The sequence below is a fragment of the Polypterus senegalus genome, chromosome 10 (assembly GCF_016835505.1).
Source record: "Polypterus senegalus isolate Bchr_013 chromosome 10, ASM1683550v1, whole genome shotgun sequence".
Lineage (NCBI taxonomy): Eukaryota > Metazoa > Chordata > Cladistia > Polypteriformes > Polypteridae > Polypterus > Polypterus senegalus.
The window spans coordinates 20,925,351-20,950,897 of NC_053163.1; the positions used below are offsets into that span (position 1 = coordinate 20,925,351).

A 25,547-nucleotide genomic window follows, 5' to 3' on the forward strand; every position below is an offset into this window, starting at 1 on the left:
CCTTAGCCCAAAGTAAACCCTTCCAATGAACTAACTTAAAGTGATATATACCTGAAGATCAAAACAATAGGCAGTATTTCAGCTTCATGATGGCCCATTTGATGGCACTTGCTTCTTGTTCAATGGCAGAATTGACCATGGGCTGTTATTCTCTTTGATAATACCCAGTTCTAACATATTTTTATTTCCGGATCGACTTTAGCACATTTAGCCTCTGGGATCGGATACGGGTGCTCACTCAAAATTATGCCAAGTTCAGTGACTATATAGTTTCTAAAAATTTTGCTCTTTGGACAGCACTCAAAGAGTCACCAAAGTTAAATGTGTCTGAGTTGGTAAAAAGGTCTAGGGTATAACTGTAAGGGTAAGGCTGGAGTTGTTTCGACTCTTTCCTTCCTGGGCTTAAGGATGTTTACATGATAAATTCTCTTAGGGGTTCTTTGTTTGGGTTGTCTAATTATGTGATCCACCAAACCTTTGCATTCTTTTACCTCATACCATCCAGTGTGCTAGAATTTTAGAGTGGGAGGTGGGCACCAAGACCATAACACATTGACCCTAGCTGGAATCTGTGAGTGTCAGCTCCTTGTATAGCCAAGCCTGCGTCTGTGGAAGAATTGTCACAAAATGTTGACATAACTGAGCTATGTACTCTAATATATTGGTGGATTGAAAATCTTGTTCCACCTACACCTTCTTAACCAGACCCAATATTCCCCTCAGCTGTCCCCCATACAGGGGTTTCAACAGAGAAAAGCCAGTAGAGTTTTGTAGCACTTCCCTGTATGCAAAAAAGACACATGGAAACAGCCTATTCCAATCTTGCCTATCCTCTCTCACCTCTTTCTTCAACTTTTATTTTAGCGTTTAATTAAAGCACTCTACTAAGCCATTCATTTGGGTAAACAGATATTTTCATATGTTTAATACAAAGCAGCTTTGCAATTTCTTCAAATGGTCTGGAATTAAAGGCTGTCCCTTGATTCATAAGAATTTCTTTAGGGATTCTCACATGAGGAAACACCCCAGTCAACTCTATATGGGATGACCTCTGTATATAGACAACACCAAAATATATTTGTCTCCACAGGCGGAGATTTTGAGTAGATCAGTTTGATAGAGTAGATTAATTTCCCTGACAGGTTGAATAAAGTAAAAGTATGTATGTATGTATGTATGTATGTATTTTTCTATCTATCTATCTATCTATCTATCTATCTATCTATCTATCTATAATATAGTACCTTTCATATCTATCTATCTATCTATCTATCTATCTATCTATCTATCTATAATATAGTACCTTTCATATCTATCTATCTATCTATCTATCTATCTATCTATCTATCTATCTATCTATCTATCTATCTATCTATCTATCTATCTAAATGAGCGTCCATAAGATGCACATGCATCAGCTTACATACCTCATGATGGTACAAGCATGAGAATAATAGAAGTTGCTGGTTTTTCCTTTGGTGATCAGCTACTTGATATAATAGGTAATTTTCAATAACAAAATAAGGTTCCTGTGGGATGGACTCAGAGGTGGATACACTATTAACAGAAACAGCTGCATTCCTGGTGTGCTTAAGGGAGTCATCATTCCACTGCTTCCTTTTAAAAAATTTCCTTTTAAAAGCTTCCTGAAATTGGAACAATATCATCTGCATTCTATCAGGCAATAAGTCTTTGAATTAATCTTCCACAGTTTAAGGTGCTGAAAGGACTTCAACACATTGAATGGCTAGTGTGTTTGATCATAAAGAATCAGAAATAGAATCACTGTTACTTGTGAGTACTTAATACACAGAACTTTATGGTGATAGCTTTGGATCAGCTTATTGTATAACACAACATCACATACAAATAACATAAATAACTTAAACAGCTCGTGAAGTTGTAAAAGAAATGTGCAAGTGAAAGTTTGTATATATAGTGTGTATGTATACACACACACACACATACACCTTCATACTGTACATGAAAGAACACACAAATAAGCAAGGAAGACAGGCTAATATATTGATTTGCAAGGGCTATGGGTCTGAGAAAGAAAGTGTTTAGGTGTCTGTTAATATTTGATTTAATTGACCTAAAGCGTTTACCAGAGGGGAGTTTTTGGAACAAATGATGGCTTGTTGTGGCGCTGCACATAATGGGTATGTGGTAGTGCATTTTTTTTTAAATAACACCAATGCACTCAGGCTCTGTGGGTACAGGTGTGCGCAGTGGTAGAGCCAACTGGTTGATGAGAGGATTGGCTAAATCATATTTAATTGATCAATTCATTCCCATGCTTAACAGATGGAGAGGTGTTCTTTTCATGAAATTCTGTACCCTTTGTCAAATTTATGCAGGTGTAGAACAGTGCACTGCCACTCCAGAGTCTGCTAAATCTTCTTGAAGGTTTTTTGAAGTCAAACACAAGTTTTTATTTGCCTTTCCAGCAATCCTATTGACAATTCTCTCTGAAAGTTTTCTTGGTCTTTAGACCTCAACTTAATCTCCACCATTCCTCTTAACTGCCATTTCTTAATTACATTAAAAACTGAGGTAATGGCTATCCGAAAATCCTTTGCTATCTTGTTGTAGCCTTCTCCTGCTTTGTGAGCATCAATTATTTTGCAGGGGGACCCTTTGCTTTAAACCGCATATATCTGAGGTCTAGTGTTCTCATGGCTATTGATGTGTGTGGTGTCATCATGCCAAGATCAAAAGAGCTGTCTAATGCTCTCTTAAAGATAAATGTGGATTCCTATGAGTCTGGCAAGGGGTTTTAGAAAATCACCAAATTAATTGTAATCAATCATTCCACTGTAAGGAAAATCATCTACAAGTGCAGTAGATTTTAAATAACTGCTAATTTCTCCAGGACTGGCCAGTTTAGCAATTTCATCCCAAGAGCTGACTGTTTGATACTAAAAGAAGTCTCCAATAACCCCAAAATGTCACTATGCGATCTGCAGGTAACTCTTGGAATAGTCTGTGTCAAAGAGCATGCATCTACAATCAAAAAGAGATTGCATAAATTTGACCTGCATGTGAGGTGTTCCAGGAAAAGGCCTTTGCTATCTTAAAAGAACCTTAGAGCAAGACTCCAGTTTGCCATTATACATCTAGGCAAATACCAGGCCTTCTGTTATAATGTGCTCAGGACAAATGAATCACAGCTAGAGCTGTTTGGCCACAGTGGCAGTAGACATGTTTGGCACAAACTGAAGGCAGCATTTCAGGAAAAGAACCTCAAACCAACTGTGAAGTATGGGGCTGGACATAGTCTGCCTTGTGGTCCTTTTGCTGTCTCAGGACTCGGGCAGCTTGCATTCTTTGAGTTAAATATGATTTCTTCATCATATCAAAGTGTGCTTCAGGAGAGTGTGAGGCCATCTGTCATAAAGGTGAAATTGAACCAGCAATGGACCTTTCATGTAATATTCTGAAAAACACGACAAAATCTACCAAGGAATTGCTCAGAAGAAAAAATGGTGGGTTATGGACTGGTCTGGTCAAAGCCATTGAAATGTTGTGGTGAATTTAAAAGAGTGGTACATGAAAGAAAACAACAAACATCTTGCAGCCACAATGAATTTTGCATGGAAGGGTGGACATACATTTCACTGGGTCAATGCCATACACTGTTGAGAAGTTATGCATACATCTACATTAATTCATTTCCAGTAAAGGTGACAAAGGTAGACTTATTTTTCCCCAGCACACCATTCAATCTATTTAGATTTTTGTTAAATAAATTATTAAAAGGGCAATTTTTCCATGTGTTTTTATTCAACTATATCACATTTATCTGTAGGCAGAGTTTGAATGAAGATCTACTGTTTGCCAACTCAAATATTTTAATAGAGTCAACAATTTCCATAGGGTGCACATACTTTTTCACATCACTGTAAATTCATACATTTAATAGAAAGATGGATTGTTTTTGCTTCTTATACTGAAAAATGTTTGTAAAATTTCTCATCTGACATTTTCCATTACCACACAGATCAATGTAAGATACGAAGTTAATGCAATAAGGGACAAACTGGACAATCTGAATGACTTTCTGATTTCCAAAAAGGTAAGTATTCTCTATTAATAAAGACACATTAAGAAAGAAGTGCTTTAGAAGTGTCCTCTTTACGTGACTAATCTGCTGACATTTATATACGCGTATTTCATGCTCATTTCTCATACAACATTGGTCTTCCTTTCCTTCTTTAGTGCTAATTATTTGTTTATATGTATGTTTGTTTAATCCCATTATTATAAAAAAGGATCTTCATTAAACTGGTGAACATTTACATCCATCCTTCGAGTATCAAAACATTACACAGTTGGCAACCTTGTTTTGTTAATTTAAAGGGTTTTGCATGAGCTGATCCAAGTGTCAAACTTCCTGTATATAAATTTATATTGTTTAATCTTATATATCTCCATAAATACATGAACACAATAATAACTTTGTATACAGTTTTGGACCTTTTTGATTGCTTACATAGTAAGAGTGCACTGCTGATTTGCCTACATTGCAAAAACCAATGGAAAGTTATAGATTAGTAGGAAGGAGTTTTGTTTTTGCTTTTTACATATAAACTAAAAAATAACTTATCTTTTTTGAGTCTGAACATGTCTGATCCCACATAGGAAAAATTGTTATTGAGCAATATGAGAGATGGAGCCTCTGGAATAATCCAGGAATTTTACATGCTGAATGACATTCTGATTGTATTTGTATCATTAAAGACATCTTAACCACAAAAGAAAAGCTTTATATTAAATTAAATAACAGCCCAAACTTTTACATTTCTGTTACCCAGATAGTGAATAAAAATGTGCTTTCTCCAGCGAAATCTCTAGCACACCATATTAGACTGGAAATCTTTTTGTTTATTCTATCAAAATGTTTTTTAAGATATCTAGATATGAACATCATAACAAAATACAAATATCTTTTTCAACACAATTTTGATTACAACATGGAAAAAAATCAAACAAGATGTTAACAAATAAACGGTCTACCCTCCATCCCATTTTAGCAGGGAAAATCAGTACTAACAAGATGAACATCATTCCTAGCTAAGCAACTGAAAATAACCTGATTTCCAAAAGACAACAAGTTAAAGACATTTCTTTAATATTTTAAGCAAGATTATTTTTATATTTCCATCACTTACAGTTTCAAAATAACAACAAAGAAAAAAGGGCATGAAGCAAAAATGTGGGTATCCCTGCATGATCAGTTCTTAGAAGCACCCTTTGGCAAGTATCACAGGTTGTAAATGCTTTCTGTAGTCAGCTAAGAGTCTTTCAGGTCTTATGTAGGGGATTTTTACCAATTCTTTTTTGCAAAAAGATTTTGTTCTTTATGATTCTTGGGCCGTATTGTATGTCCTGCTCTTTTGAAGTCTATTCACAGACTTTTGATGTTTAGGTCAGGAGAGTGTGAAGGCCATGGCAAAACCTACCACTTGCACTTCTTGAGATAGTCTTCCACTTTGCATTCTGTCTGCTGTGGCATTTCAGACACTCTAGAAATAGACTGTTTTGTGGCATTTGAAGTGGACTTTCCAATTCTACGTCTTTTTTTCAGTAGCATGGACATATTTGCAAAAAGCAGCACAATTATAATGTGTCACATGGTATTACGTACGGAATAAGCACCACAGTGAGATTAATTTACGTTATTTACGATACGTCGGAAAGTGAACAAAGAGCACCAGTCAGTCAGAAAGAGCAACACTGAAACCGTACTGTGAGTTGAAAAGCGAGCAAATATAACGGACGTTGGCAAATGAAATACAGCACTGTCAGTGCGTGTGGGAGTGTGACGTGTGGAAACTCGGGTGTGTTAGCAGGTCACGCGCACTGGGTCGTTCACGTTTCACATCCATACGGCAATTCCCATTCATCTGATCCAAGGTTATTATAGTTAACGAAAACTAAAATCAAAACTGAAACTATTATTAAAAAAACATTTTCATAACTGAAATAAAATAAGTAACAAAACTGAAATGAAAAACTAAACAAAATTATTAAAGTAGCTGGAAAGACTAACTGAAATAAAATAAAATAATAATTTACTAAAATATTTTTAGTTTTCGTTTTTGAATGAATATTCTTACCGTTAGTCTTTAACCCTTGTAAGTTTTAACTCTAAAACAGAAAGTCATCCACTACGAGCTGTCCCCGCATGTATTCATCCTTTGAACGGTGGCTGGTGACGGAGGGCGGCTGTTCACATAGCATTTGCGGTGACAGAGCGAGCTGAGTGTGGGTGCATAAAGCGTGTGAAATAGAAAGCGATTTGCGTGCCGCCTTTCTTTGCGCTTGTTGTATATCAAGATATAATTAAAACGGCTGAAATCAGAATGTGTTGGTCAACAAAAACTTCGCAGTATGGACAGAAAAATCACGAGTGGGTAACGTTTCAGTTTATTTCTCACATGACCCCTCATGGACCCTGTGATCATCAGAGGTGACTGTGTGCAGAGGGTGCAGACCTATAAATACCAGGGAGTGCAGCTGGATGACAAATTGGACTGGACTGCCAATACTGATGCTCTATGTAAGAAAGGTCAGAGCCGACTATACTTTCTGAGAAGGTTGGCATCCTTCAACATCTGCAATAAGATGCTGCAGATGTTCTACCAGACGGTTGTGGCGAGTGCCCTCTTCTATGCGGTGGTGTGCTTGGGAGGCAGCATAAAGATGAAAGACGTCTCACGCCTGGACAAACTTGTTAAGAAGGCAGGCTCTATTGTAGGAGTAAAGTTGGACAGTTTAACATCTGTGGCAGAGCGTCAGGCATTAAGCAAACTCCTGTCAATCATGGAGAATCCACTGCATCCACTTAACAGTGTCATCTCCAGACAGAGGAGTAGCTTCAGTGACAGACTTTTGTCACTGCCTTGCTCCACTGACAGACTGAGGAGATCATTCCTCCCCTACACCATGCGACTCTTCAATTCTGCCCGGGGGAGTAAATGCTAACATTACTCAAAGTTATTGTCTGCTTTTTTATTTTTATTTTTTCATTTTTATTACTATTGTCGTTGCGAAAAATTCATCATCAGAAGGCTTTTTACCTAAAAATAAAGGCTATTAGGACTCGAGATAGACAGAGTTTTAAGGCTTTATTGCAATAAATCAACCACACAGACTCAACCCAATTCGGCCGAATGAGATCGAGCCCCGTACATTACAGCAATTGAAGTTTTTATAACAATTTCTTATCATTTTTACCTCGTTCGATTAGCTCATTCTGCACCTGGTTTTACTGTCCATTATTCCTCTTGGTGTCTGTTCGGCTTATTTTGATTGGTCTAAGACTGGGTGGATGGCTTCCTCTTACCATCTTTGGGCTTTTCTTATGTCATTTCCTATCTTTTCTGACCTCGCTTGAATGAGCTGTCTTGCCCATCTTTTCTGACTCCCTTCTACTCCTGTCCGGCCAAACCTTGAGTTTCCATGGGAACCCTTATTATCTCCTTACTTTTCCTATCACTGGCCCCCTCGTGGAATTTGTTATTTTTCTATGCTGTTCCCATTTTCCCTAACTGGCCAAGGCTTCAATTCCATGGGTTTCCTCTCATCATTTCCTTTCTTAAACCTTCCAAACTTTTTTATAATAGTGACCTGAAGCTTAAGCTTTAATTAAAAAGAAATATAGTATGTGCTTTCATTTAATCATTGCTTGGCATGCTTGATAGCCTTAAATCACAGGTGTTCTCAAACTCTTATCCTGTCCAAAACTGGTTTCAGTGTATCAATTTGCTGATCTTTCCTTACTCTGGAAATATTACTGTAAGCCTAAAAAATAATTCAATATAACTGATTTTTAGTTAACTATTTGCTTGACCTATATTATTTGCTTAACATTCTAATTTATGCTTAATCTTAATATTTTAGAAGCTTTTAATTACTTTTTATGGCTCTATATGTTAATTTGCTATTATCTATGTTAATTTAAAAATTTTCCTTCTACACTTTTTAATTTAATACTGTTTTTTGTATCAGTATACTGCTGCTGGATTATGTGAATTTCCCCTTGGGATTAATAAAGTATCTATCTATCTATCTATCTATCTATCTATCTATCTATCTATCTATCTATCTATCTATCATTTTGTTGACAGCAATTCACCTGCCACTTCGCACAGGAGAAATCGTTTTTAACTTCTCATATACGAAGTACAGAGAAAGTATAGTAATCATGAAAAAATTAGACCTCGATATTTTGATGAATCTTGACGTTATAGACCTCCCACAGTCCAAAAATACTGTTTTTTGGAATTGTGTGCGCGCGTGTGTGTATGTAAACACAATAACTCAAAAACGCAACTAGGTAGATGGATGAAATTCGGCATGTGGTTGTTACACCACAATTGTAGATCTGTATTAACTTTTGGACCAAATCCATCACCCGGAAATGTTACTTTACCAGAAGACATACGATTTTTTTAATTTATGCAGCTGCAGAGTCCGATTTATTCAACATTGCTTTTATAATAATTGTTCAATATATTATTAATATGATTTTTGGTGATTGTTCCTTAATGTACATAATATAAAAATATAATCATTGTCTTGCGGTTTACTCCTCAAATATCCATCCCCATATCTGAGTATACAATAAAGTCTAGGGGAGACCACTCCCGGTTTTTGAAAATAAAATGGCACTGATCGAGAGACTGAGTAGGTCATCATACAAAATCAGCATATTGTTGCTGACCAATCACTTTTGCTTTAAAAACATAGTTTAACAATGAAGTGATATAAAAAAAGGTAGAGAGTCTGACAAGTGATGAAAAACTAAACATACTAATAGGTTTTTGTATTTATTCTATATTTATTAATTTATCTTTTTTACTTCATATTAACAACTTAAAATACCTGATATTACGAAAGTAATCCATTTGCAGAATTATATTTTAAAATATTTGTCTCCCTTTTTTCAATGTTTTTCTCTCTCTCTCAAAATAGATAGTTGAAATATCATATTCTTTTTGTTCTTAACATTAGCCTTATCATGCATATTGCATACCAGGGAGTTTTCCTGCCTTACATCCAAACCTGCTCGTGTAGGCTCCAGGTTACCTTTGTTCCTGCTCTGGATAAACAGCTTTAGATAATGTATATGTTGTTCTTAATCTCAGATGCTGTCTCTGTTGTTTTGTGCCTGTCCGTACTGTACTCCTATTACCTACTCTTGCTCTGATCATTATGGATTTACTGCCCTTTATGTTGGGCTATTCAAGTTAGGGGCAGAGAGACTTATATAGCTAGGTGGGGTCTGCACACTGATTCAAGTCTAAGAGCCCTGTTCTTCCAAAGCCCCTGTGATTTTCATGAGAAAATATTTAAAAATATATAAAATTGCGTAAAATTATTCATATTCAGTATCTAGTTTTGGTTATGCTTGTTTTTATCAGACAAAAACAAAACCAGATAGGGAAACCTGTTAAGTGTACAGTTCAGTCTGATTGTGACACAAAACTAACTCTCGTAGGAGCTCCATGCCATAATTACTAAAACTAAAACTGAAACTAATATATATAAAAATAAAATCGAAATGTTTTTGTGAAATAAAAACTAAACTAAAACTAAAAATACACGATGAAGGAAAACTAAAACTAAACTGAATTTCCAAGTAAGGTCAGAAAAAATACAGAAATAAAAACTAATATAAAAAGGCAAAAATGTAATAATCTTGATCTGATCAAAGCAGTCTGACTCATAGACATATATAGATAGACGCCGCATTCACTGTGTTGCCCAGTCGACAGGATACATCAGCGCGTCAACCTTATTGCAAGTGGCAAAAGTGCCATTTAAACTAATACAGGCAGACGTGGAAACCGGGTTTTCTGATGGAAAAACAATAACGTTTTAAACAGTATCATTTACATACAACAGATTTTGGTGAATTGTTCACATGCAATTATTTATATCCATTTATACACTAATAATAGTAATTATCAAATAATAATAATAATAATAATTATTATTATTATTATTATTATTATTATTAGGTAATTCCTCCCATATAAGTAACATTTCTCGGACTGTCTTTTTCCATCTCCGAAACATTTCTAGACTTTGTCCTGTTCTTACGGAACACAGTACTGAAGTATCGGTTAATACTCAAGTCACCTCACGAATAGATAACTGCAATGCTATTCTATCTGGCACCCCAGAAAAATGTATCTATCTGTGAAAACTTATTTAAAATTCTGCTGACAGGATAATAACCTGCTGTTCTAAATCCACTGAACATATTATACCTATTATCTCTCAACTTCACTGGCGTTCTGTTAACTTCAGAATACAATAGCTCGAGCGTCTCTCCTTGTGCTCCTCAACTCGTGAATTCTCTTCCCTCTCATATACGTCAGCTCGATTCAATAAAACATTTTAAAACTACCCTCAAAACTTTTCTTTTCAAACTGGCATACCAATTGTGAATTGTGCACTGTCACTGGCAGTTACCTTTGTTTGTTTGCTAATTATTGCTTTTTGATTTATCATTCTCTTGTTTTAATTTTACTAATGTTGTTTAATTTTATTGTATGATGACCCTGAGTGCTAAGAATATAAAATGGGATTTTTTATTAGTGAAATAGAACCAAAACAATTGTTCAGCCTTACCTATGAAATGTAATCCCCCGGGATCTTGCTTGAAGCATACATCGGTTTGTACAATCCCAAGCACCACATACATGATGCATCTTTATCCATTACTTCACTCCACAGCAGTGCCACTCGCAATATGGCGGCGACGTTGACGTACGATGATGCTGGTCATGCGGCGTCTAGTAATTCTATGTCTATGGTTGGCCTTAGCATACTTGGACATGCAATGCACAGAGACCAAAGCTGCTGCTAGATGGCGCCGCGGTGAACTTCTGTTGCAATGTGCGGCCATCTTAAGTATGGGGACCTATGCCGAACGTTGTGTTGGTGAAAAGGTGCCCTGTGCTTCACCACGAACATTTTTCCGAACCAAACATACCTCATGACCTTCTCCTGGTCACAAAGGAGCCCCATGCCCAATTTGGTGACGATCGGACGCCCGGTACAGATTTGTATGGGGGACAAACAATCATACACTCACACATCGACTCGCTTTATATATTAAATTGTACAAGCCAGCCACTTTTATATTTAGCATTTTTACAGACAGTTTGAGGTATTCTTCCAGACTTTTTGGGTGTTCAGTTGAATATATTTTTCCTTCTACTACTGAAATGTTCCCAGTACCACTGGCTGCAACACAAGCCAATAGCATGATCAATTCACTCCCATGCTTAACAGTTAGAGAGGTGTTCTTTCATGAAATTCTGTACCCTTTGTCAAATTTATGCAGGTGTCTCTGCACAGTAGAACAGTGCACCACCACTCCAGAGTCTGCTAAATCTTCTTGATGGTTTTTTGCAGTCAAACGCGGGTTTTCATTTGCCTTTCCAGCAGTCCTATTGACAATTCTCTCTGAAAGTTTTCTTGGTCTTTAGACCTCAACTTAATCTCCACCATTCCTCTTAACTGCCATTTCTTAATTACATTAAAAACTGAGGAAATGGCTACCAGAAAATCCTTTGCTATCTTGTTGTAGCCTTCTCCTGCTTTGTGAGCATCAATTATTTTGCAGGGGGACCTTTTGTTTTAAAACGCATATATCTGAGCTCTAGTGTTCTCTTTGCTATTGATGTGTGTGGTGTCATCATGCCAAGATCAAAACAGCTCTTTAATGACCTCAAAGATAAATGTGGATTCCTAGGAGTCTGGCAAGGGGTTTTAAAAAATCACCAAATTAATTGTAATCAATCATTTCACTGTAAGGGAAATCATCTACAAGCGTAGTAGATTTTAAATAACTGCTAATTTCTGCAGGACTTGCCAGTCTAGCAATTTCATCCCAAGAGCTGACTGTTTGATACTAAAAGAAGTCTCCAATAACCCCAAAATGTCACTATGCGATCTGCAGGTAACTCTTGGAATAGTCTGTGTCAAAGAGCATGCATCTTCAATCAAAATGATATTACATACATTTGACCTGCATGTGAGGTGTTCCAGGAAAAGGCCTTTGCTATCTTAAAAGAACCTTAGAGCAAGACTCTAGTTTGCCATTATACATCTAGGCAAATACCAGGCCTTCTGTTATAATGTGCTCAGGACAAATGAATCACAGCTAGAGCTGTTTGGCCACAGTGGCAGTAGACATGTTTGGCACAAACTGAAGGCAGCATTTCAGGAAAAGAACCTCAAACCAACTGTGAAGTATGGGGCTGGACATGTTGTGACTTGTGGTCATTTTGCTGTCTCAGGACCCGGGCAGCTTGCATTCTTTGAGTTAACTATGATTTCTTCATCATATCAAAGTGTGCTTGAGGAGAGTGTGAGGCCATCTGTAATAAAGGTGAAATCGAACCAGCAATGGACCTTTCATGTAATATTCTGAAAAATACTACAAAATCTACCAAGGAATTGCTCAAAGAAAAAATGGTGGGTTATGGACTGGTCTGGTCAAAGCCATTGAAATGTTGTAGTGAATTTGAAAGAGTGGTATATGAAAGAAAACTAACATACATCTTGCACCTGAATGAATTTTGCATGGAAGGGTGGACATACATTTCACTGAGTCAATGCCATAGACTGTTGGGAAGTTATGCAAAACTTCCATCCATGCATTATCCAAACCGCTATATCCTAACTACAGGGTCACGGGGATCTGCTGGAGCCAATCCCAGCCAACATAGTGCACAAGGCAGGAACAAATCCTTGGGCAGTGCGAACACACACACACAAACACACAAACCCACACACTAAGGACAATTTAGAATCGCTAATACACCTAACCTGAATGTCTTTGAACTGTGGAAGGAAACTGGAGCACCCGGTAGACAAGAGGAGAACATGCAAACTCCACACAGGGAGGACCCGAGAAGCAAACCCGAGTCTCCTAACTGCGAGGCAGCAGCGCTACCCACTGCACCACCATGCCGGCGTTATGCAAAACATCTACATGAATTCATTTCCAGTAAAGTGGGCAAAGGTAGACTTATTTTTCCCCAGCACACCATTCAATCTATTTAGTGTTTTGTTAAATAAATTAATGAAAAGGCAATTTTTCCATGTTTTTTTGTTCAAGTATATTACATTTATCTGTAGGCAGAGTTTGCATGAAGATCTACTGTTTGCCAACTCAAATATTTTGAAGGAGTCAACAATTTCCATAAGGAGCACATACATTTTAACATCACTGTAAATGCATACATTAATAGAAAGATGGGTTTTTTTTGCTTCTTATACTGTAAAATGTTTGTAAATTTTTTCATCTGACCTTTTCCATTACCACACAGATCAATGTAAGATACGAAGTTGATGCAATAAGTGCCGAACTGAAGAAACTGAGTGACTTTCTGATTTCCGAAAGTGTAAGTATTCTGTATTAATAAAGACACATTAAGAAAGAAGTGCTTTAGAAGTGTCCTCTTTACGTGACTAATTTGCTGACATTTATATACGTGTATTTCATGCTCATTTCTCATACAACATTGGTCTTCCTTTCCTTCTTTAGTGCTAATTATTTGTTTATATGTATGTTTGTTTAATCCCATTATCATAAAAAAGGATCTTCATTAAACTGGTGAACATTTACATCCATTTTTCGTGTATCAAAACATTACACATCTGGCAACCTTGTTTTGTTAATTTAAAGGGTTTTGCATGAGCTGATCCAAGTGTCAAACTTCCTATATATAAGTTCATATTGTTTAATCTTATATATCTCCATAAATACATGAACACAATAATAACTGTGTATACAGTTTTAGACCTTTTTGATTGCTTACATAGTAAGTCTGCACTGCTGATTTGCCTACATTGCAAAAACCAACGGAAAGTAATAGATTAGTAGGAAGGAGCTTTGTTTTTGCTTTTTACATATAAACTAAGAAATAACTTATCTTTTTTGAGTCTGAACATGTCTGTTCCCACATAGGAAAAATTGTTATTGAGCAATTAGAGAGATGGAGCCTCTGGAATAATCCAGGAATTTTACATGCTGAATGACATTCTGATTGTATTTGTATCATTAAAGACATCTTAACCACAAAAGAAAAGCTTTATATTAAATGAAAAAACTGCCAATTTTTTATTCTGTTACCCAGATAGTCACACGTCCTGGTAACTGATTAGTAACATCACTGTTTTTTTCAGTATCCATTTATCCATTGGCGATTCATTTTCAAAATGCATCAGAGATAAAGGGGATTATCAGATGACTCGAACAGAAAATTTCACTTTATGCAGATGATATGGTACTTTATATATCACACTCACTAATATCATTGCTGTTAGTCTTTAATGCATTAGCAACATGTCAAAGGACATCTGGACACAACATTAATTTGAATAAAAGTGTGTTTTCTCCAGCGAACTCTCTAGCACACCATATTAGACTGGACATCTTTTTGTTTATTCTATCAAAACATTTTTAAGATATCTGGATATGAACATCATAACAAAATAAAAACATCTTTTTCAACACAATTTTGATTACAGCATGGAAAAAAATCAAACCAGATATTAGCAAATAAACGGTCTGCCCTCCATCCCATTTTAGTAGGGAGAATCAATACTGACAAGATGAACATCATTCATAAGCTTCTATGTCTGTTTCAGAGCATCCTTGTATATGTCAACAAGTCGTTCTTTAAGAAACCAGGCTCGATGATCACCTGTTTCATCTGGAATTTGAGATGTCCATGCATTTTAAACATAATTGTGTAAATACCTCAGAAGAAAGTGACATGGCACTGCCTAACTTAAAATGTTATTTTTTTATTACTGGGTGGCAAATATACACTGTGACAGATAGGGGGCGCTAGCGCTTCCTTGAACCCTCAGACCATTCATCAGACACCAGGTAAAAGTCCCTAATTATTATTTATCTATACTAATAAATGGCAAAGCCCTCACTGACTGACTGACTGACTCACTCACTCACTCACTCACTCATCACTAATTCTCCAACTTCCCGTGTAGGTGGAAGGCTGAAATTTGGCAGGCTCATTCCTTGCAGGTTACTTACAAAAGTTAAGCAGGTTTCATTTTGAAATTCTACGCATAACGGTCATAACTGAATCCTACTTACGTACATATATACGGCCATAGCCTGCAGCTCGGTTGCCGTGTGAGACAGCGTTGCGTCCCCCATCACCTCGCCTCCCACGTAGTTGGCTGCCTGCCTATATTGCGTCCTCCATCCCCACGCCTCCCACGTAACTGACTGCCTGCCCATATAAGTCGACCAACCATGATGTGCGCCGCGGACACGTTTACTTAATTTACATGTAAAGAAGCGATCTCACCGGCTCGGCGACAGTTCCTTTATTATACTCGCAGGCAAATCCACAACTTCATAGAGACGCTGCAGAAAATGAAAGAATGCAAGAAAGCAGGAAAGAAAGAAAGCAAGGTAAAGAAATGGAAAGAATATCTTATTTATAAATGGCGCAAATATATTCACATATACTTAACCTATATTACAACTATATACACATATAAATTAGACACCCAGACACACACAATCCCCACACGTTCCCCAGTCCTTTATTTGAACTTTCTTTTAAAAGTTTATAATCACACAGCCTGGGAAGTCAGCAGTGAATCCAGCGACCAATCCTGATGTGCGCCGCAGACACATTTACTTAATTTACATGTAAAGAAGCGGTCTCACCAGCTCGGCAACAGTTCCTTTATTGAAGAATGAAGTCCGTCAGCGTGACTCAGCGTTAGCGTCTATCCATGGCTGACGCCCACTCCACAACAGACAAGTAAAGCCGTCAACTCCGAATATCCCTTTTAGGTTAGCAGGCACCCCTTCTACGTGCACCCAACCGTCCTTATTACGGAGTCTTCCTTGCTTTACTGCTGGTTATGTTATTTTTAAAATGTTTCCTTTTCTTTTTCATAACTTCTTTAACACACTACTTCTCCGCTGCGAAGCGCGGGTATTTTGCTAACTACACATATAAAAGGCAAAGCCCTCACTGACTCATCACTAATTCTCCCACTTTCCATATATGTGGGAAGCTGAAATTTTGCGTACTCATTCCTTGCAGTGTGCTTGCAGTAGTTAGGTATGTTTCATGTCCTATTACAACACCCAAGGGGGGGAAACGGGTGTACCCCCTAAACTGTATATATAGATAGTGGAAACCCCTCCTTACTATTTCTGCTACTTCCAGTTTTCCCATGCTCACCCTTTACACTGTACTTAGAAACGTTAAGTATATTTCTTTTCATGTTGTGCCCCGTAATGAACTTTTGAAAACAATGTCTTCGTTTTGGTGGTTCTCACCATTACGCCATAAGGAAGTTTAGGAACTGACCTCTCCTTTTGGTGGTTTCATTCCTTATTTCCATTAAAAGGGGATTTATTTCACACACAAGGGCCACCCCCGGTCTCCCTTCCTTTTTCCACACGGCCGCTGTCCACACACCTACCACGTGGTTGGCTCCCTGCCTATATACATTAACGACATCCCGTGCTCATGTGCCTCCTCACTCACTTTCTTACTATCCTCAGCTGTTCATGCTTACTGCTCCCTTCTTCTTTACTCCACCGCTTCAAGCCTGTTATTGTTCGCCTTGCTTCACGTCTGCCTGCTGGTGACTCCTGCCTTTTCGTTTACACCACCGCTTTACTACGAAGCTTATAACCACCAAAACTTGGTAATAGCACCAGGCTTTAAATCAAATCTCTGCACAAGAACCTCATTGAGGCAACTGTCTTCACTGAAACAGGCTCAGAGAAGACCGTATTTTTTCCTCGCATCCCTCTCGTACCCTCTGACCTCCCATTCCAATTCAAACGCCTCCAATTTCCAGTAAGGGTCTGCTTCGCTATGACAATTAATGAGTCACAGGGCCAGACTCTAAAAAAGGTCAGCATTGACTTGACACAAGATTGCTTCTCACATGGCCAACTGTACGTTGCATGCTCAAGAGTAAGCTCAGCAGACATTTTACAGCCTGAGGGCAGAACTACAAGCGTTGTTTACAAAGAGATCCTTACATCCTAAAAATATGTATTTCTCATGCACAACATTCACAATCATAAATTAAACACTTTACAATCATCAGATTCATTCTTAATACTCAAATAAGCCTACGACAATTACATTGACAATCACGTTACATTATTTTTAAAATGTTACCTTTTTTTCATAACTTCTTTAACACACTACTTCTCCACTGCGAAGCGTGGGTATTTTGCTATATATATATATACAGTATATATATACAGTATATACTAGCAAAATACCCACGCTTCGCAGCGGCAAAGTACCACCTTAAAATTTTTATTAAGAAGAAAATTAAACCTTTTTAAACTGAGGGAAAATATACCAATAATTATTTGTTAAGAATCTCTTTGTATACCACATTGTCAGTTCGGCCCTCCGGTTGTAATATGACCAAGCTGTGCGCTGAGCTTACTCTTGAGCATGCAACGTACAGTTGGCCATGTGAACAGTAATCTTGTTTCAAATCTCACAGCTTGGATTGCTGCTGTCATAATCGGTTTGAGTTTCATGGTTTGCTTCAATTACGACAGTATTTGCAGGACTTGTGTTGAAGTGACATTCGGCATCTGTCAAGCGTTGTAAGCATACAACCGGTTTCATCATTAACTTCACATCCAGCTTTTGAGAGTTTAAGCATTTATAAACATCAAAGTGTCCACTACTGAAATCGTCACCTGTGAATCTAAGATGTTTAAGAGGCATTGGCGGTTGTCCAAAGGTGTAAAATATTGGGCTATTTCGGTACACTTGAAAGCGACAACCGAACAATTCAGCGGCAGCCATCAACTCACATGCAGAACCATAGGTGAAGGGCTTAAGCATTTCACTCTTATAGTGCTCCTGTGTAGTATAATTATCGCCTGTACCGTCATCAGTCCCCACCTTGAACCTGTCCCAGTCATTCAATACATAAGACACAATGTTCCTCTGGATATCAAGAGTGAGCCTGATATGGCCGTGCAATATGTAACAAAGAGAATGGAAAAGGCAGGTGCCATCTCCGGGCATGGAAGCCACTCGGTAAGTGACAGTTCTTTGATCGATGGTGATCACCTCAATAGACATGTTAATAGGGGTATGGTTGGAACGATAAAGGAAATGGGTACCTGAACAATGTAAAGTAAGTCTAAAATACCTACACAATAACTATAATCGTAATAAACGAACAATAAAACAGTGGAGAAGCCGTGGATTAAATAAAAAGGTTGTAGTTATCAGCAGGGAGACGTGAATCCCGTGGCGAAGCAAGGAAGGGAATGTAGAGACCGGAGCGACGGACGGCCTTATATAGGCAGGCAGCCAACAATGTGGGAGGCATTGGGATGGGGGACCCAACGCCGCCTCACACGGTCACCGAGCTGCAGGCTATGGATGTATATATGTACGTAAGTAGGATTCAGTTAGCGTTGGGAACCCGCATACCAGATTTCTTGAAGATGGGCCCATAAATAACAAAGACCGTTGGAAAGTTCAATATGGCGGCTGACAGTGGCGTCATACCGCCGAAATAAGAACGTACATTGATTTCGGTTAGCGCAGGGAAGCCGCCTACCAAATTTCGTGAAGATGGGGCCATAAATAAGAAAGTTCAACATGGCGGACGTTGTTGACCATTATGACCGTTACGCTCAGAATTTCGAAACGAAACCTGCTTAACTTTTGTAAGTAAGCTGTAAGGTATGAGCCTACCAAATTTCAGCCTTCTACCTACACGGGAAGTTGGAGAATTAGTGACGTTGGAAAGTTTAATATGGCGGCCGACAGTGGCGTCATACCACCGAAATAAGTACATACATTGGTTTCAGTTAGCGCAGGGAAGCCGCCTACCAAATTTCATGAAGATGGGGCCATAAATAAGAAAGTTCAACATGGCAGACGTTGTCGACCATTATGACCGTTACGCGTGGAATTTCAAAATGAAACCTGCTTAACTTTTGTAAGTAACCTGTAAGGAATGAGCCTGGCAAATTTCAGCCTTCTACCTACATGGGAAGTTGGAGAATTAGTGACGTTGGAAAGTTCAATATGGCGGCCGACAGTGGCGTCATACCACCGAAATAAGTACGTACATTGGTTTTCGTTTAGCACAGGAAAGCCGCCTACCAAATTTTGTGAAGATGGGGTCTGCCTTCTACCTACACGGGAAGTTGGAGAATTAGTGATGAGTGAGTGAGTGAGTGAGTAAGTGAGTGAGTCATTGAGGGCTTTGCCTTTTATTAGTATAGACTAGCAAAATACCCGCGCTTCGCAGCGGAGAAGTAGTGTGTTAAAGAAGTTATGAAAAAAAAAATGGAACATTTTAAAAATAACGTAACATGATTGTGAATGTAATTGTTTTGTGACTGTTATGAGAGTTGCTGTCATCAATGATTTGATTATCATTATTTCTTTCAATCAGGTTCGTATTTCGAGGATGTGTTGTGTTCAAGTTACATTCCGTGTTTGTCAACCGTTGTAAAGATAACAGGTTTCATTCATCGATTCCTTTCTTACTGCATCAATAAACAGCTCGTCTTCCTCTTTATCTGAGACGTCACACACTACATGCACAGGTTTTTTTTACACTCTTCCTTTAGCTGGACATTGACTTTTTCCACCGTGTGCTTTGTTTCCGCAGTAGCTGCACTTATGAATATGCTTGTATGCGTCACTCGCTTCATATTCTTTTGCTGCGTTCTCAATTGTGTAATGCGTTTTTTGTTTAGCGCTCTTTGGAGCTGTTGCTTTTTGTCTGCATACTGCGTTCACAGTCAGTTCACGTGAGCAGCTCGGAGTACATGCATCGAAGGTTCTCAGCTGTGCTTGTGCCATCTCGTGCGATGTTGCGATGTCCACGGCTCTATTTAATGTTAGCTCAGCCTTCACCAGCAATTTTAACTTCGTTACAAAGTGATCAAAAGTCTCGTTTATACCCTGCGTCTTGTCATTAAACTTGTATCTCGCGAATATTGTATTCGTCGTAGGCATGACAAACGCCAGCGGCAGCCTGTCTATGAACTTAATTTAAACTTAAGGTTTACACCGTGCTTTGTTTCTGCAGTAGCTGCACTTATGAATATGCTTGTATGCGTCACTCGCTTCATATTCTGTTGCTGCCTTCTGAATTGTGTAATGTGTTTTTTGAACAGGTTTCATTCATCGAAGTGATTACTACCCAAATCGGTACTCGTGAATCTAAGATGTTTAACAGGCATTCCCGGTATTAAGTTGTGGATTTGCCTGGGAATATTTAGCGGCAGCGTGTCTATGAACGTAATTTAAACTTAAGCTTTACACCTTGCTTTCCTATTGATTTGTGTACAAAGGCTTGTTCAGCGTCAGAGGGTTGTGCGTTTCCTACTGCATCAATAAGCAGCTCGTCTTCCTCTTTATCTGAGACATCACACACTGCATGCACGGTTTTACGTTTCCCAGTCCTGCAAAGTCAGTTTACGTGAGCCACTCGGAGTACATGCATCGAAGGTTCTCAGCTGTGCTTGTGCTATCTTGTGCGATCTTGCGATGTCCACAGCTTTATTTAATGTTAGCTCAGACCCGGCAATGCGTCTTCTCATTAAACTTGTATCTCGCGAATATCGTATTCGTCGTAGGCATGACAAACGCCAGCGGCAGCGTGTCGCTTCATATTCTTTTGCTGCCTTCTCAATTGTGTAATGCGTTTTTTGTTCAGCGCTCTTTGGAGCTCTTCCTTGTTCTCTGCGTACTGCGTTCACAGTCAGTTCACGTGAGCCGCTCGGAGTACATGCATCGAAGGTTCTCACCTGTGCTTGTGCTATCTCATGCGATGTTGCGATGTCCACGGCTTTATTTAATGTTAGCTAAGACCCGGCACTTAAAAAGTTTCTCTCGCACTTTCGCTGAGTTTGTGCCAAACACTAGTCTATCCCTGAATATCTCATCTTCGTTTGCATAAGCACAGTCCTTCACCCGCGAATATTTAGCGGCAACGTGTCTATTGGATTGCTGCCGATGGACGGCCTTATATGGGCAGGCACTCAATTACGTGGGAGGCATGATGATGCGGGATGCAACTCCGCCTTACACGGCGACCGAGCTGAAGGCTATGGCCATATATATGGACGAAAGTAGGTTCCAGTTATGACCATTACACGTAGAATTTCGAAATGAAACCTGCCTAACTTTTGTAAGTATGCTGTAAGGAATGAGCCTGCCAAATTTCAGCCTTCAACTACACAAGTTGGAGAATTAGTGATGAGTGAGTGAGTGAGTGAGTGAGTGAGTGAGTGAGTGAGTGAGTGAGTGAGTGAGTGAGTGAGTCAGTCAGTGAGTGAGGGCTTTGCCTTTTATTAGTATCGATACTAATAAAAGGCAAAGCCCTCACTGACTGACTGACTCACTCACCCACTCATCACTAATTCTCCAACTTCCCGTGTAGGTAGAAGGCTGAAATTTGGCAGCCTTATTCCTTATAGCTTACTTACAAAAGTTAAGCAGGTTTCATTTCGAAATTCTACATGTAACGGTCATAACGGTCGACAACGTCCGCCATGTTGAACTTTCTTATTTATGGCCCCATCTTCACAAAATTTGGTAGGCGGCTTCCCTGCGCTAACCGAAACCGATGTACGTACTTATTTCGGTGGTACCACACCACTGTCGGCCGCCATATTGAACTTTCCAACGTCACTAATTCTCCAACTTCCCGTGTAGGTAAAAGGCTGAAATTTGGCAGGCTCATTCCTTATAGCTTACTTACAAAAGTTAAGCAGGTTTCATTTCGAAATTCTACGCGTAACGGTCATAACTATCGACAACGTCCGCCATGTTGAACTTTCTTATTTATGGCCCCATCTTCACGAAATTTGGTAGACGGCTTCCCTGCGCTAACCGAAACCAATATACATACTTATTTCGGTGGTATGACGCCACTGTCGGCCGCCATATTGAACTTTCCAACGGTCTTTCAAGAAATTTGGTACGCGGGTTCCCAACACTAACTGAATCCTACTTACGTACATATATACATCCATAGCCTGCAGCTCAGTCACCGTGTGAGGCGGCGTTGGGTCCCCCATCCCAACGCCTCCCATGTTGTTGGCTGCCTGCCTATATAAGGCCGTCCGTCGCTCCGGTCTCTACATTCCCTTCCTTGCTTCGCCATGGGATTCACATCTCCCTGCTGATAACTACAGCCTTTTTATTTAATCCACGGCTTCTCCGCTGTTTTATTGTTCGTTTATTACAATTATAGTTATTGTGTAGGTATTTTAGATGTACTTTACATTGTTCAGGTGCCCATTTCCTTTATCGTTCCAACCATACTCCTATTAACATGTCTATCGAAGTGATCACCATCGATCAAAGAACTGTCACTTACTGAATGGTTTCCATGCCCGGAGATGGCACCTACCTTTTCCATTCTCTGTTACATATTGCACTTCCATATCAGGCTCACTCTTGATATCCGGAGGAACATTGTGTCTTATGTATTGACTGACTGGGACAGGTTCAAGGTGTGGACTGATGACGGTACACGAGATAATTATACTACACAGGAGCACTAGAAGAGTGAAATGCTTAAGCCCTTCACCTATGGTTCTGCATGTGAGTTGATGGCTGCCGCTGAATTGTTCGGTTGTCGCTTTCAAGTGTACCGAAATGGCCAAATATTTTACACCTTTCGACAACCTCCAATGCCTCTTAAACATCTTAGATTGACAGGTGACGATTTCAGTAGTGGACACTTTGATGTTTATGAATGTTTAAACTCCCAAAAGCTGGATGTGAAGTTGTCGATGAAACCGGTTGCATGCTTACAACGCTTGACAGATGCCGAATGTCACTTCAACACAAGTCCTGCAAATACTGTTGTAATTGAAACAAACCATGAAACTCAAACCAATTATGACAGCAGCAATCCAAGCTGTGAGATTTGAAACAAGATTACTTTTCACATGGCCAATTGTACGTTGCATGCTCAAGAGTAAGCTCAGCGCACAGCTTGGTCATATTACAACCTGAGGGCCGAACTTACAACGTGGCATAGAAAGAGATCCTTAACAAATAAATATTGGTATATTTTCCCTCAGTTTAAAAAGGTTTACTTTTCTTCTTAATAAAAATTTTAAGGTAGTACTTCGCCGCTGCGAAGCACAGGTATTTTTCTAGTTAAAATAATAGTTTGCACAAAGCACCACTACTCTACAATACTCTAATAATAATCAATAATATAAAAAACCAATCCTCCTACATTCCAGACGCATTGCCAAAATTCCACTTAGCTCAGCTCATTGTCTGAGAGTTCCCAGAGTCCTTTTATATTTCCTAACCCGGAAGTGTTTCCCATCCTTCAGTCCATGATTCCTTATCACTTCCGGGTCAGATAAAAAGTACTTTCCTTCAACCCAGAAGCACGTCATTCCTCTTGTCCATGTGACTTGCACGTACTTCCAGGGTATAGGGCAAATAGTCGCTGCTCCTCCCTGCAGCACCTTCTAGCGGCCCCCGTGGTATCCAGCAGGGCTGTGGATAAAAACTCCATTGTCCATAATTCCCTGCTGGCATTCAGGGCACCTCCATGCTGTAGGGAGGGCTCCATCTGGCAGCCTGAGGGTATTGGCCGGGATGAATGGCCGGCCATGTACCACAACACAAAACAAAAGACCAGGAAATTGGTACAAAATAATGAATTTATACTAGCCTGTTCAGCAATGAAAATCAAATCTTGCTGTACTTCTTTCACCATTACACCAATAGTCCAGTCATCCACCAGTCACTCAGAATATGGAACCAATGCAGGATGCATTTCAAAACACTGAAGCTTTTATCTGTTGCTTCTCTACATGATAATCACCTTTTTCTACCCTCTCAGACCTCTACACAGCATTTAATCTTTGGAAAACACTCAAGATTAAGACACTTAGAGAACTGTATATAGATAATCATTTTGCATTTTATGAACAATTACACTTCCCTTCACTGATCTTATGGTACACTGGGGAAAGGAATTTTCAGTTAACATCTCAGAAAGGAATGGAAGTCAACCGTACATAGAATAGCCTTTAGCTCTATATGCACCACACGCTCAATAACTCTACGTAAACTCTTTAATCGATTTCACTTACCTCTTTCAAAGTTGTCTAAAACATGTTCAGGACAAGATCCAAGTTACGAGCATTGCCATCTAGTGTCAGCATCACATGGCCATATGTTTTTGGAAGGCTCCAAATTAACATCTCTGTATTTATTATAAAAAATATCTTGGGTCGAGACTTGATATTCTGGGAGACACTTTAATGTCCCCCGAGACAAGCTAGCTAAGCAAGTGAAAAATAACCTGATTTCCAAAACGCAAAAAGTTAAAGACATTTCTTTAATTTTTTAAGCAAGATTATTTTTATATTTCCATCATTTACAGTTTCAAAATAACAAGAGAAAATGATGGGTTAATGACTATTCTGGTCAAAGCAATTCAAATGTTGTGGAGAATTTGAAAGAGCGGTACATGAAATAAAACTAACAAACATCTTGCAGCTCAATTAATTTTGCATGTAAGGGTGGACATACATTTCACTGACTCAATACCATAGACTGTTGGGAAGTTATGCAAAACTTCCATCCATGCATTATCCAAACCGCTATATCCTAACTACAGGGTCACGGGGGTCTGCTGGAGCCAGTCCCAGCCAACACAGGGCACAAGGCAGGAAACAAACCCAGGGCAGGGCGCGCACGCACACACACACACACACGCCAAGCACACTCTAGGGAAAATTTAGAATCGCCAATGCACCTAACCTGCATGTCTTTGGGCAGTGGGAGGAAACCGGAGCACCCGGAGGAAACCCACACAGACACGGGGTGACTCCTTAAGTGCTACCCACTGCGCCACCATGCCGCCAAGTATGAAAAACTTCTACATGAATTTATTTCCAGTAAAGGGGGCAAAGGTAGACTTATTTTTCCCCAGAACACCATTCAATCTATTTAGATTTTTGTTAAATAAATTAATGAAAAGGCAATTTTTCCATGATTTTTTTTATTCAGGTATATCACATTTATCTGCAGGCAGAGTTTGCATGAAGATCTACTGTTTGCCAACTCAAATATTTTGATAGTCAACAATTTCCATAGGGTGCACATACTTTTCACATCAATTTAAATGCATACATTAATAGAAAGATGGTTTGTTTTTTGCTTCTTCTACTGTAAAATGTTTGTAAATTTTTTCATCTGACCTTTTCCATTACCACACAGATCAGTGTGAGATTCAAACTTAATGCAATAAGGGCCAAACTGGACAATCTGAATGACTTTCTGATTTCCGAAAGGGTAAGTATTCTGTATTAATAAAGGCACGTTAAGAATGAAGTGCTTTAGAAGTGTCCTCTTTACGTGACTAATGTGCTGACATTTATATACGTGTATTTCATGCTCATTTCTCATACAACATTGGTCTTCCTTTCCTTCTTCAGTGCTAATTATTTGTTTATATGT

At 38.8% G+C, this 25,547-nt stretch overlaps 1 protein-coding gene across 5 annotated transcripts in view; it reads left to right on the forward strand.

Annotated features, from left to right (window-relative positions):
• The window catches only part of LOC120536903, a 405,177-nt gene that overhangs the window by 290,406 nt on the left and 89,224 nt on the right, over positions 1-25,547 (forward strand). For all 5 annotated transcript variants that reach the window (XM_039765454.1, XM_039765455.1, XM_039765456.1 and 2 more), the window contains exons 23-25: positions 4,004-4,078; positions 13,359-13,433; positions 25,308-25,382. In XM_039765454.1, the coding sequence (XP_039621388.1) occupies positions 4,004-4,078; positions 13,359-13,433; positions 25,308-25,382 (225 nt within the window). The remainder of the gene's footprint in view (positions 1-4,003; positions 4,079-13,358; positions 13,434-25,307; positions 25,383-25,547) is intronic.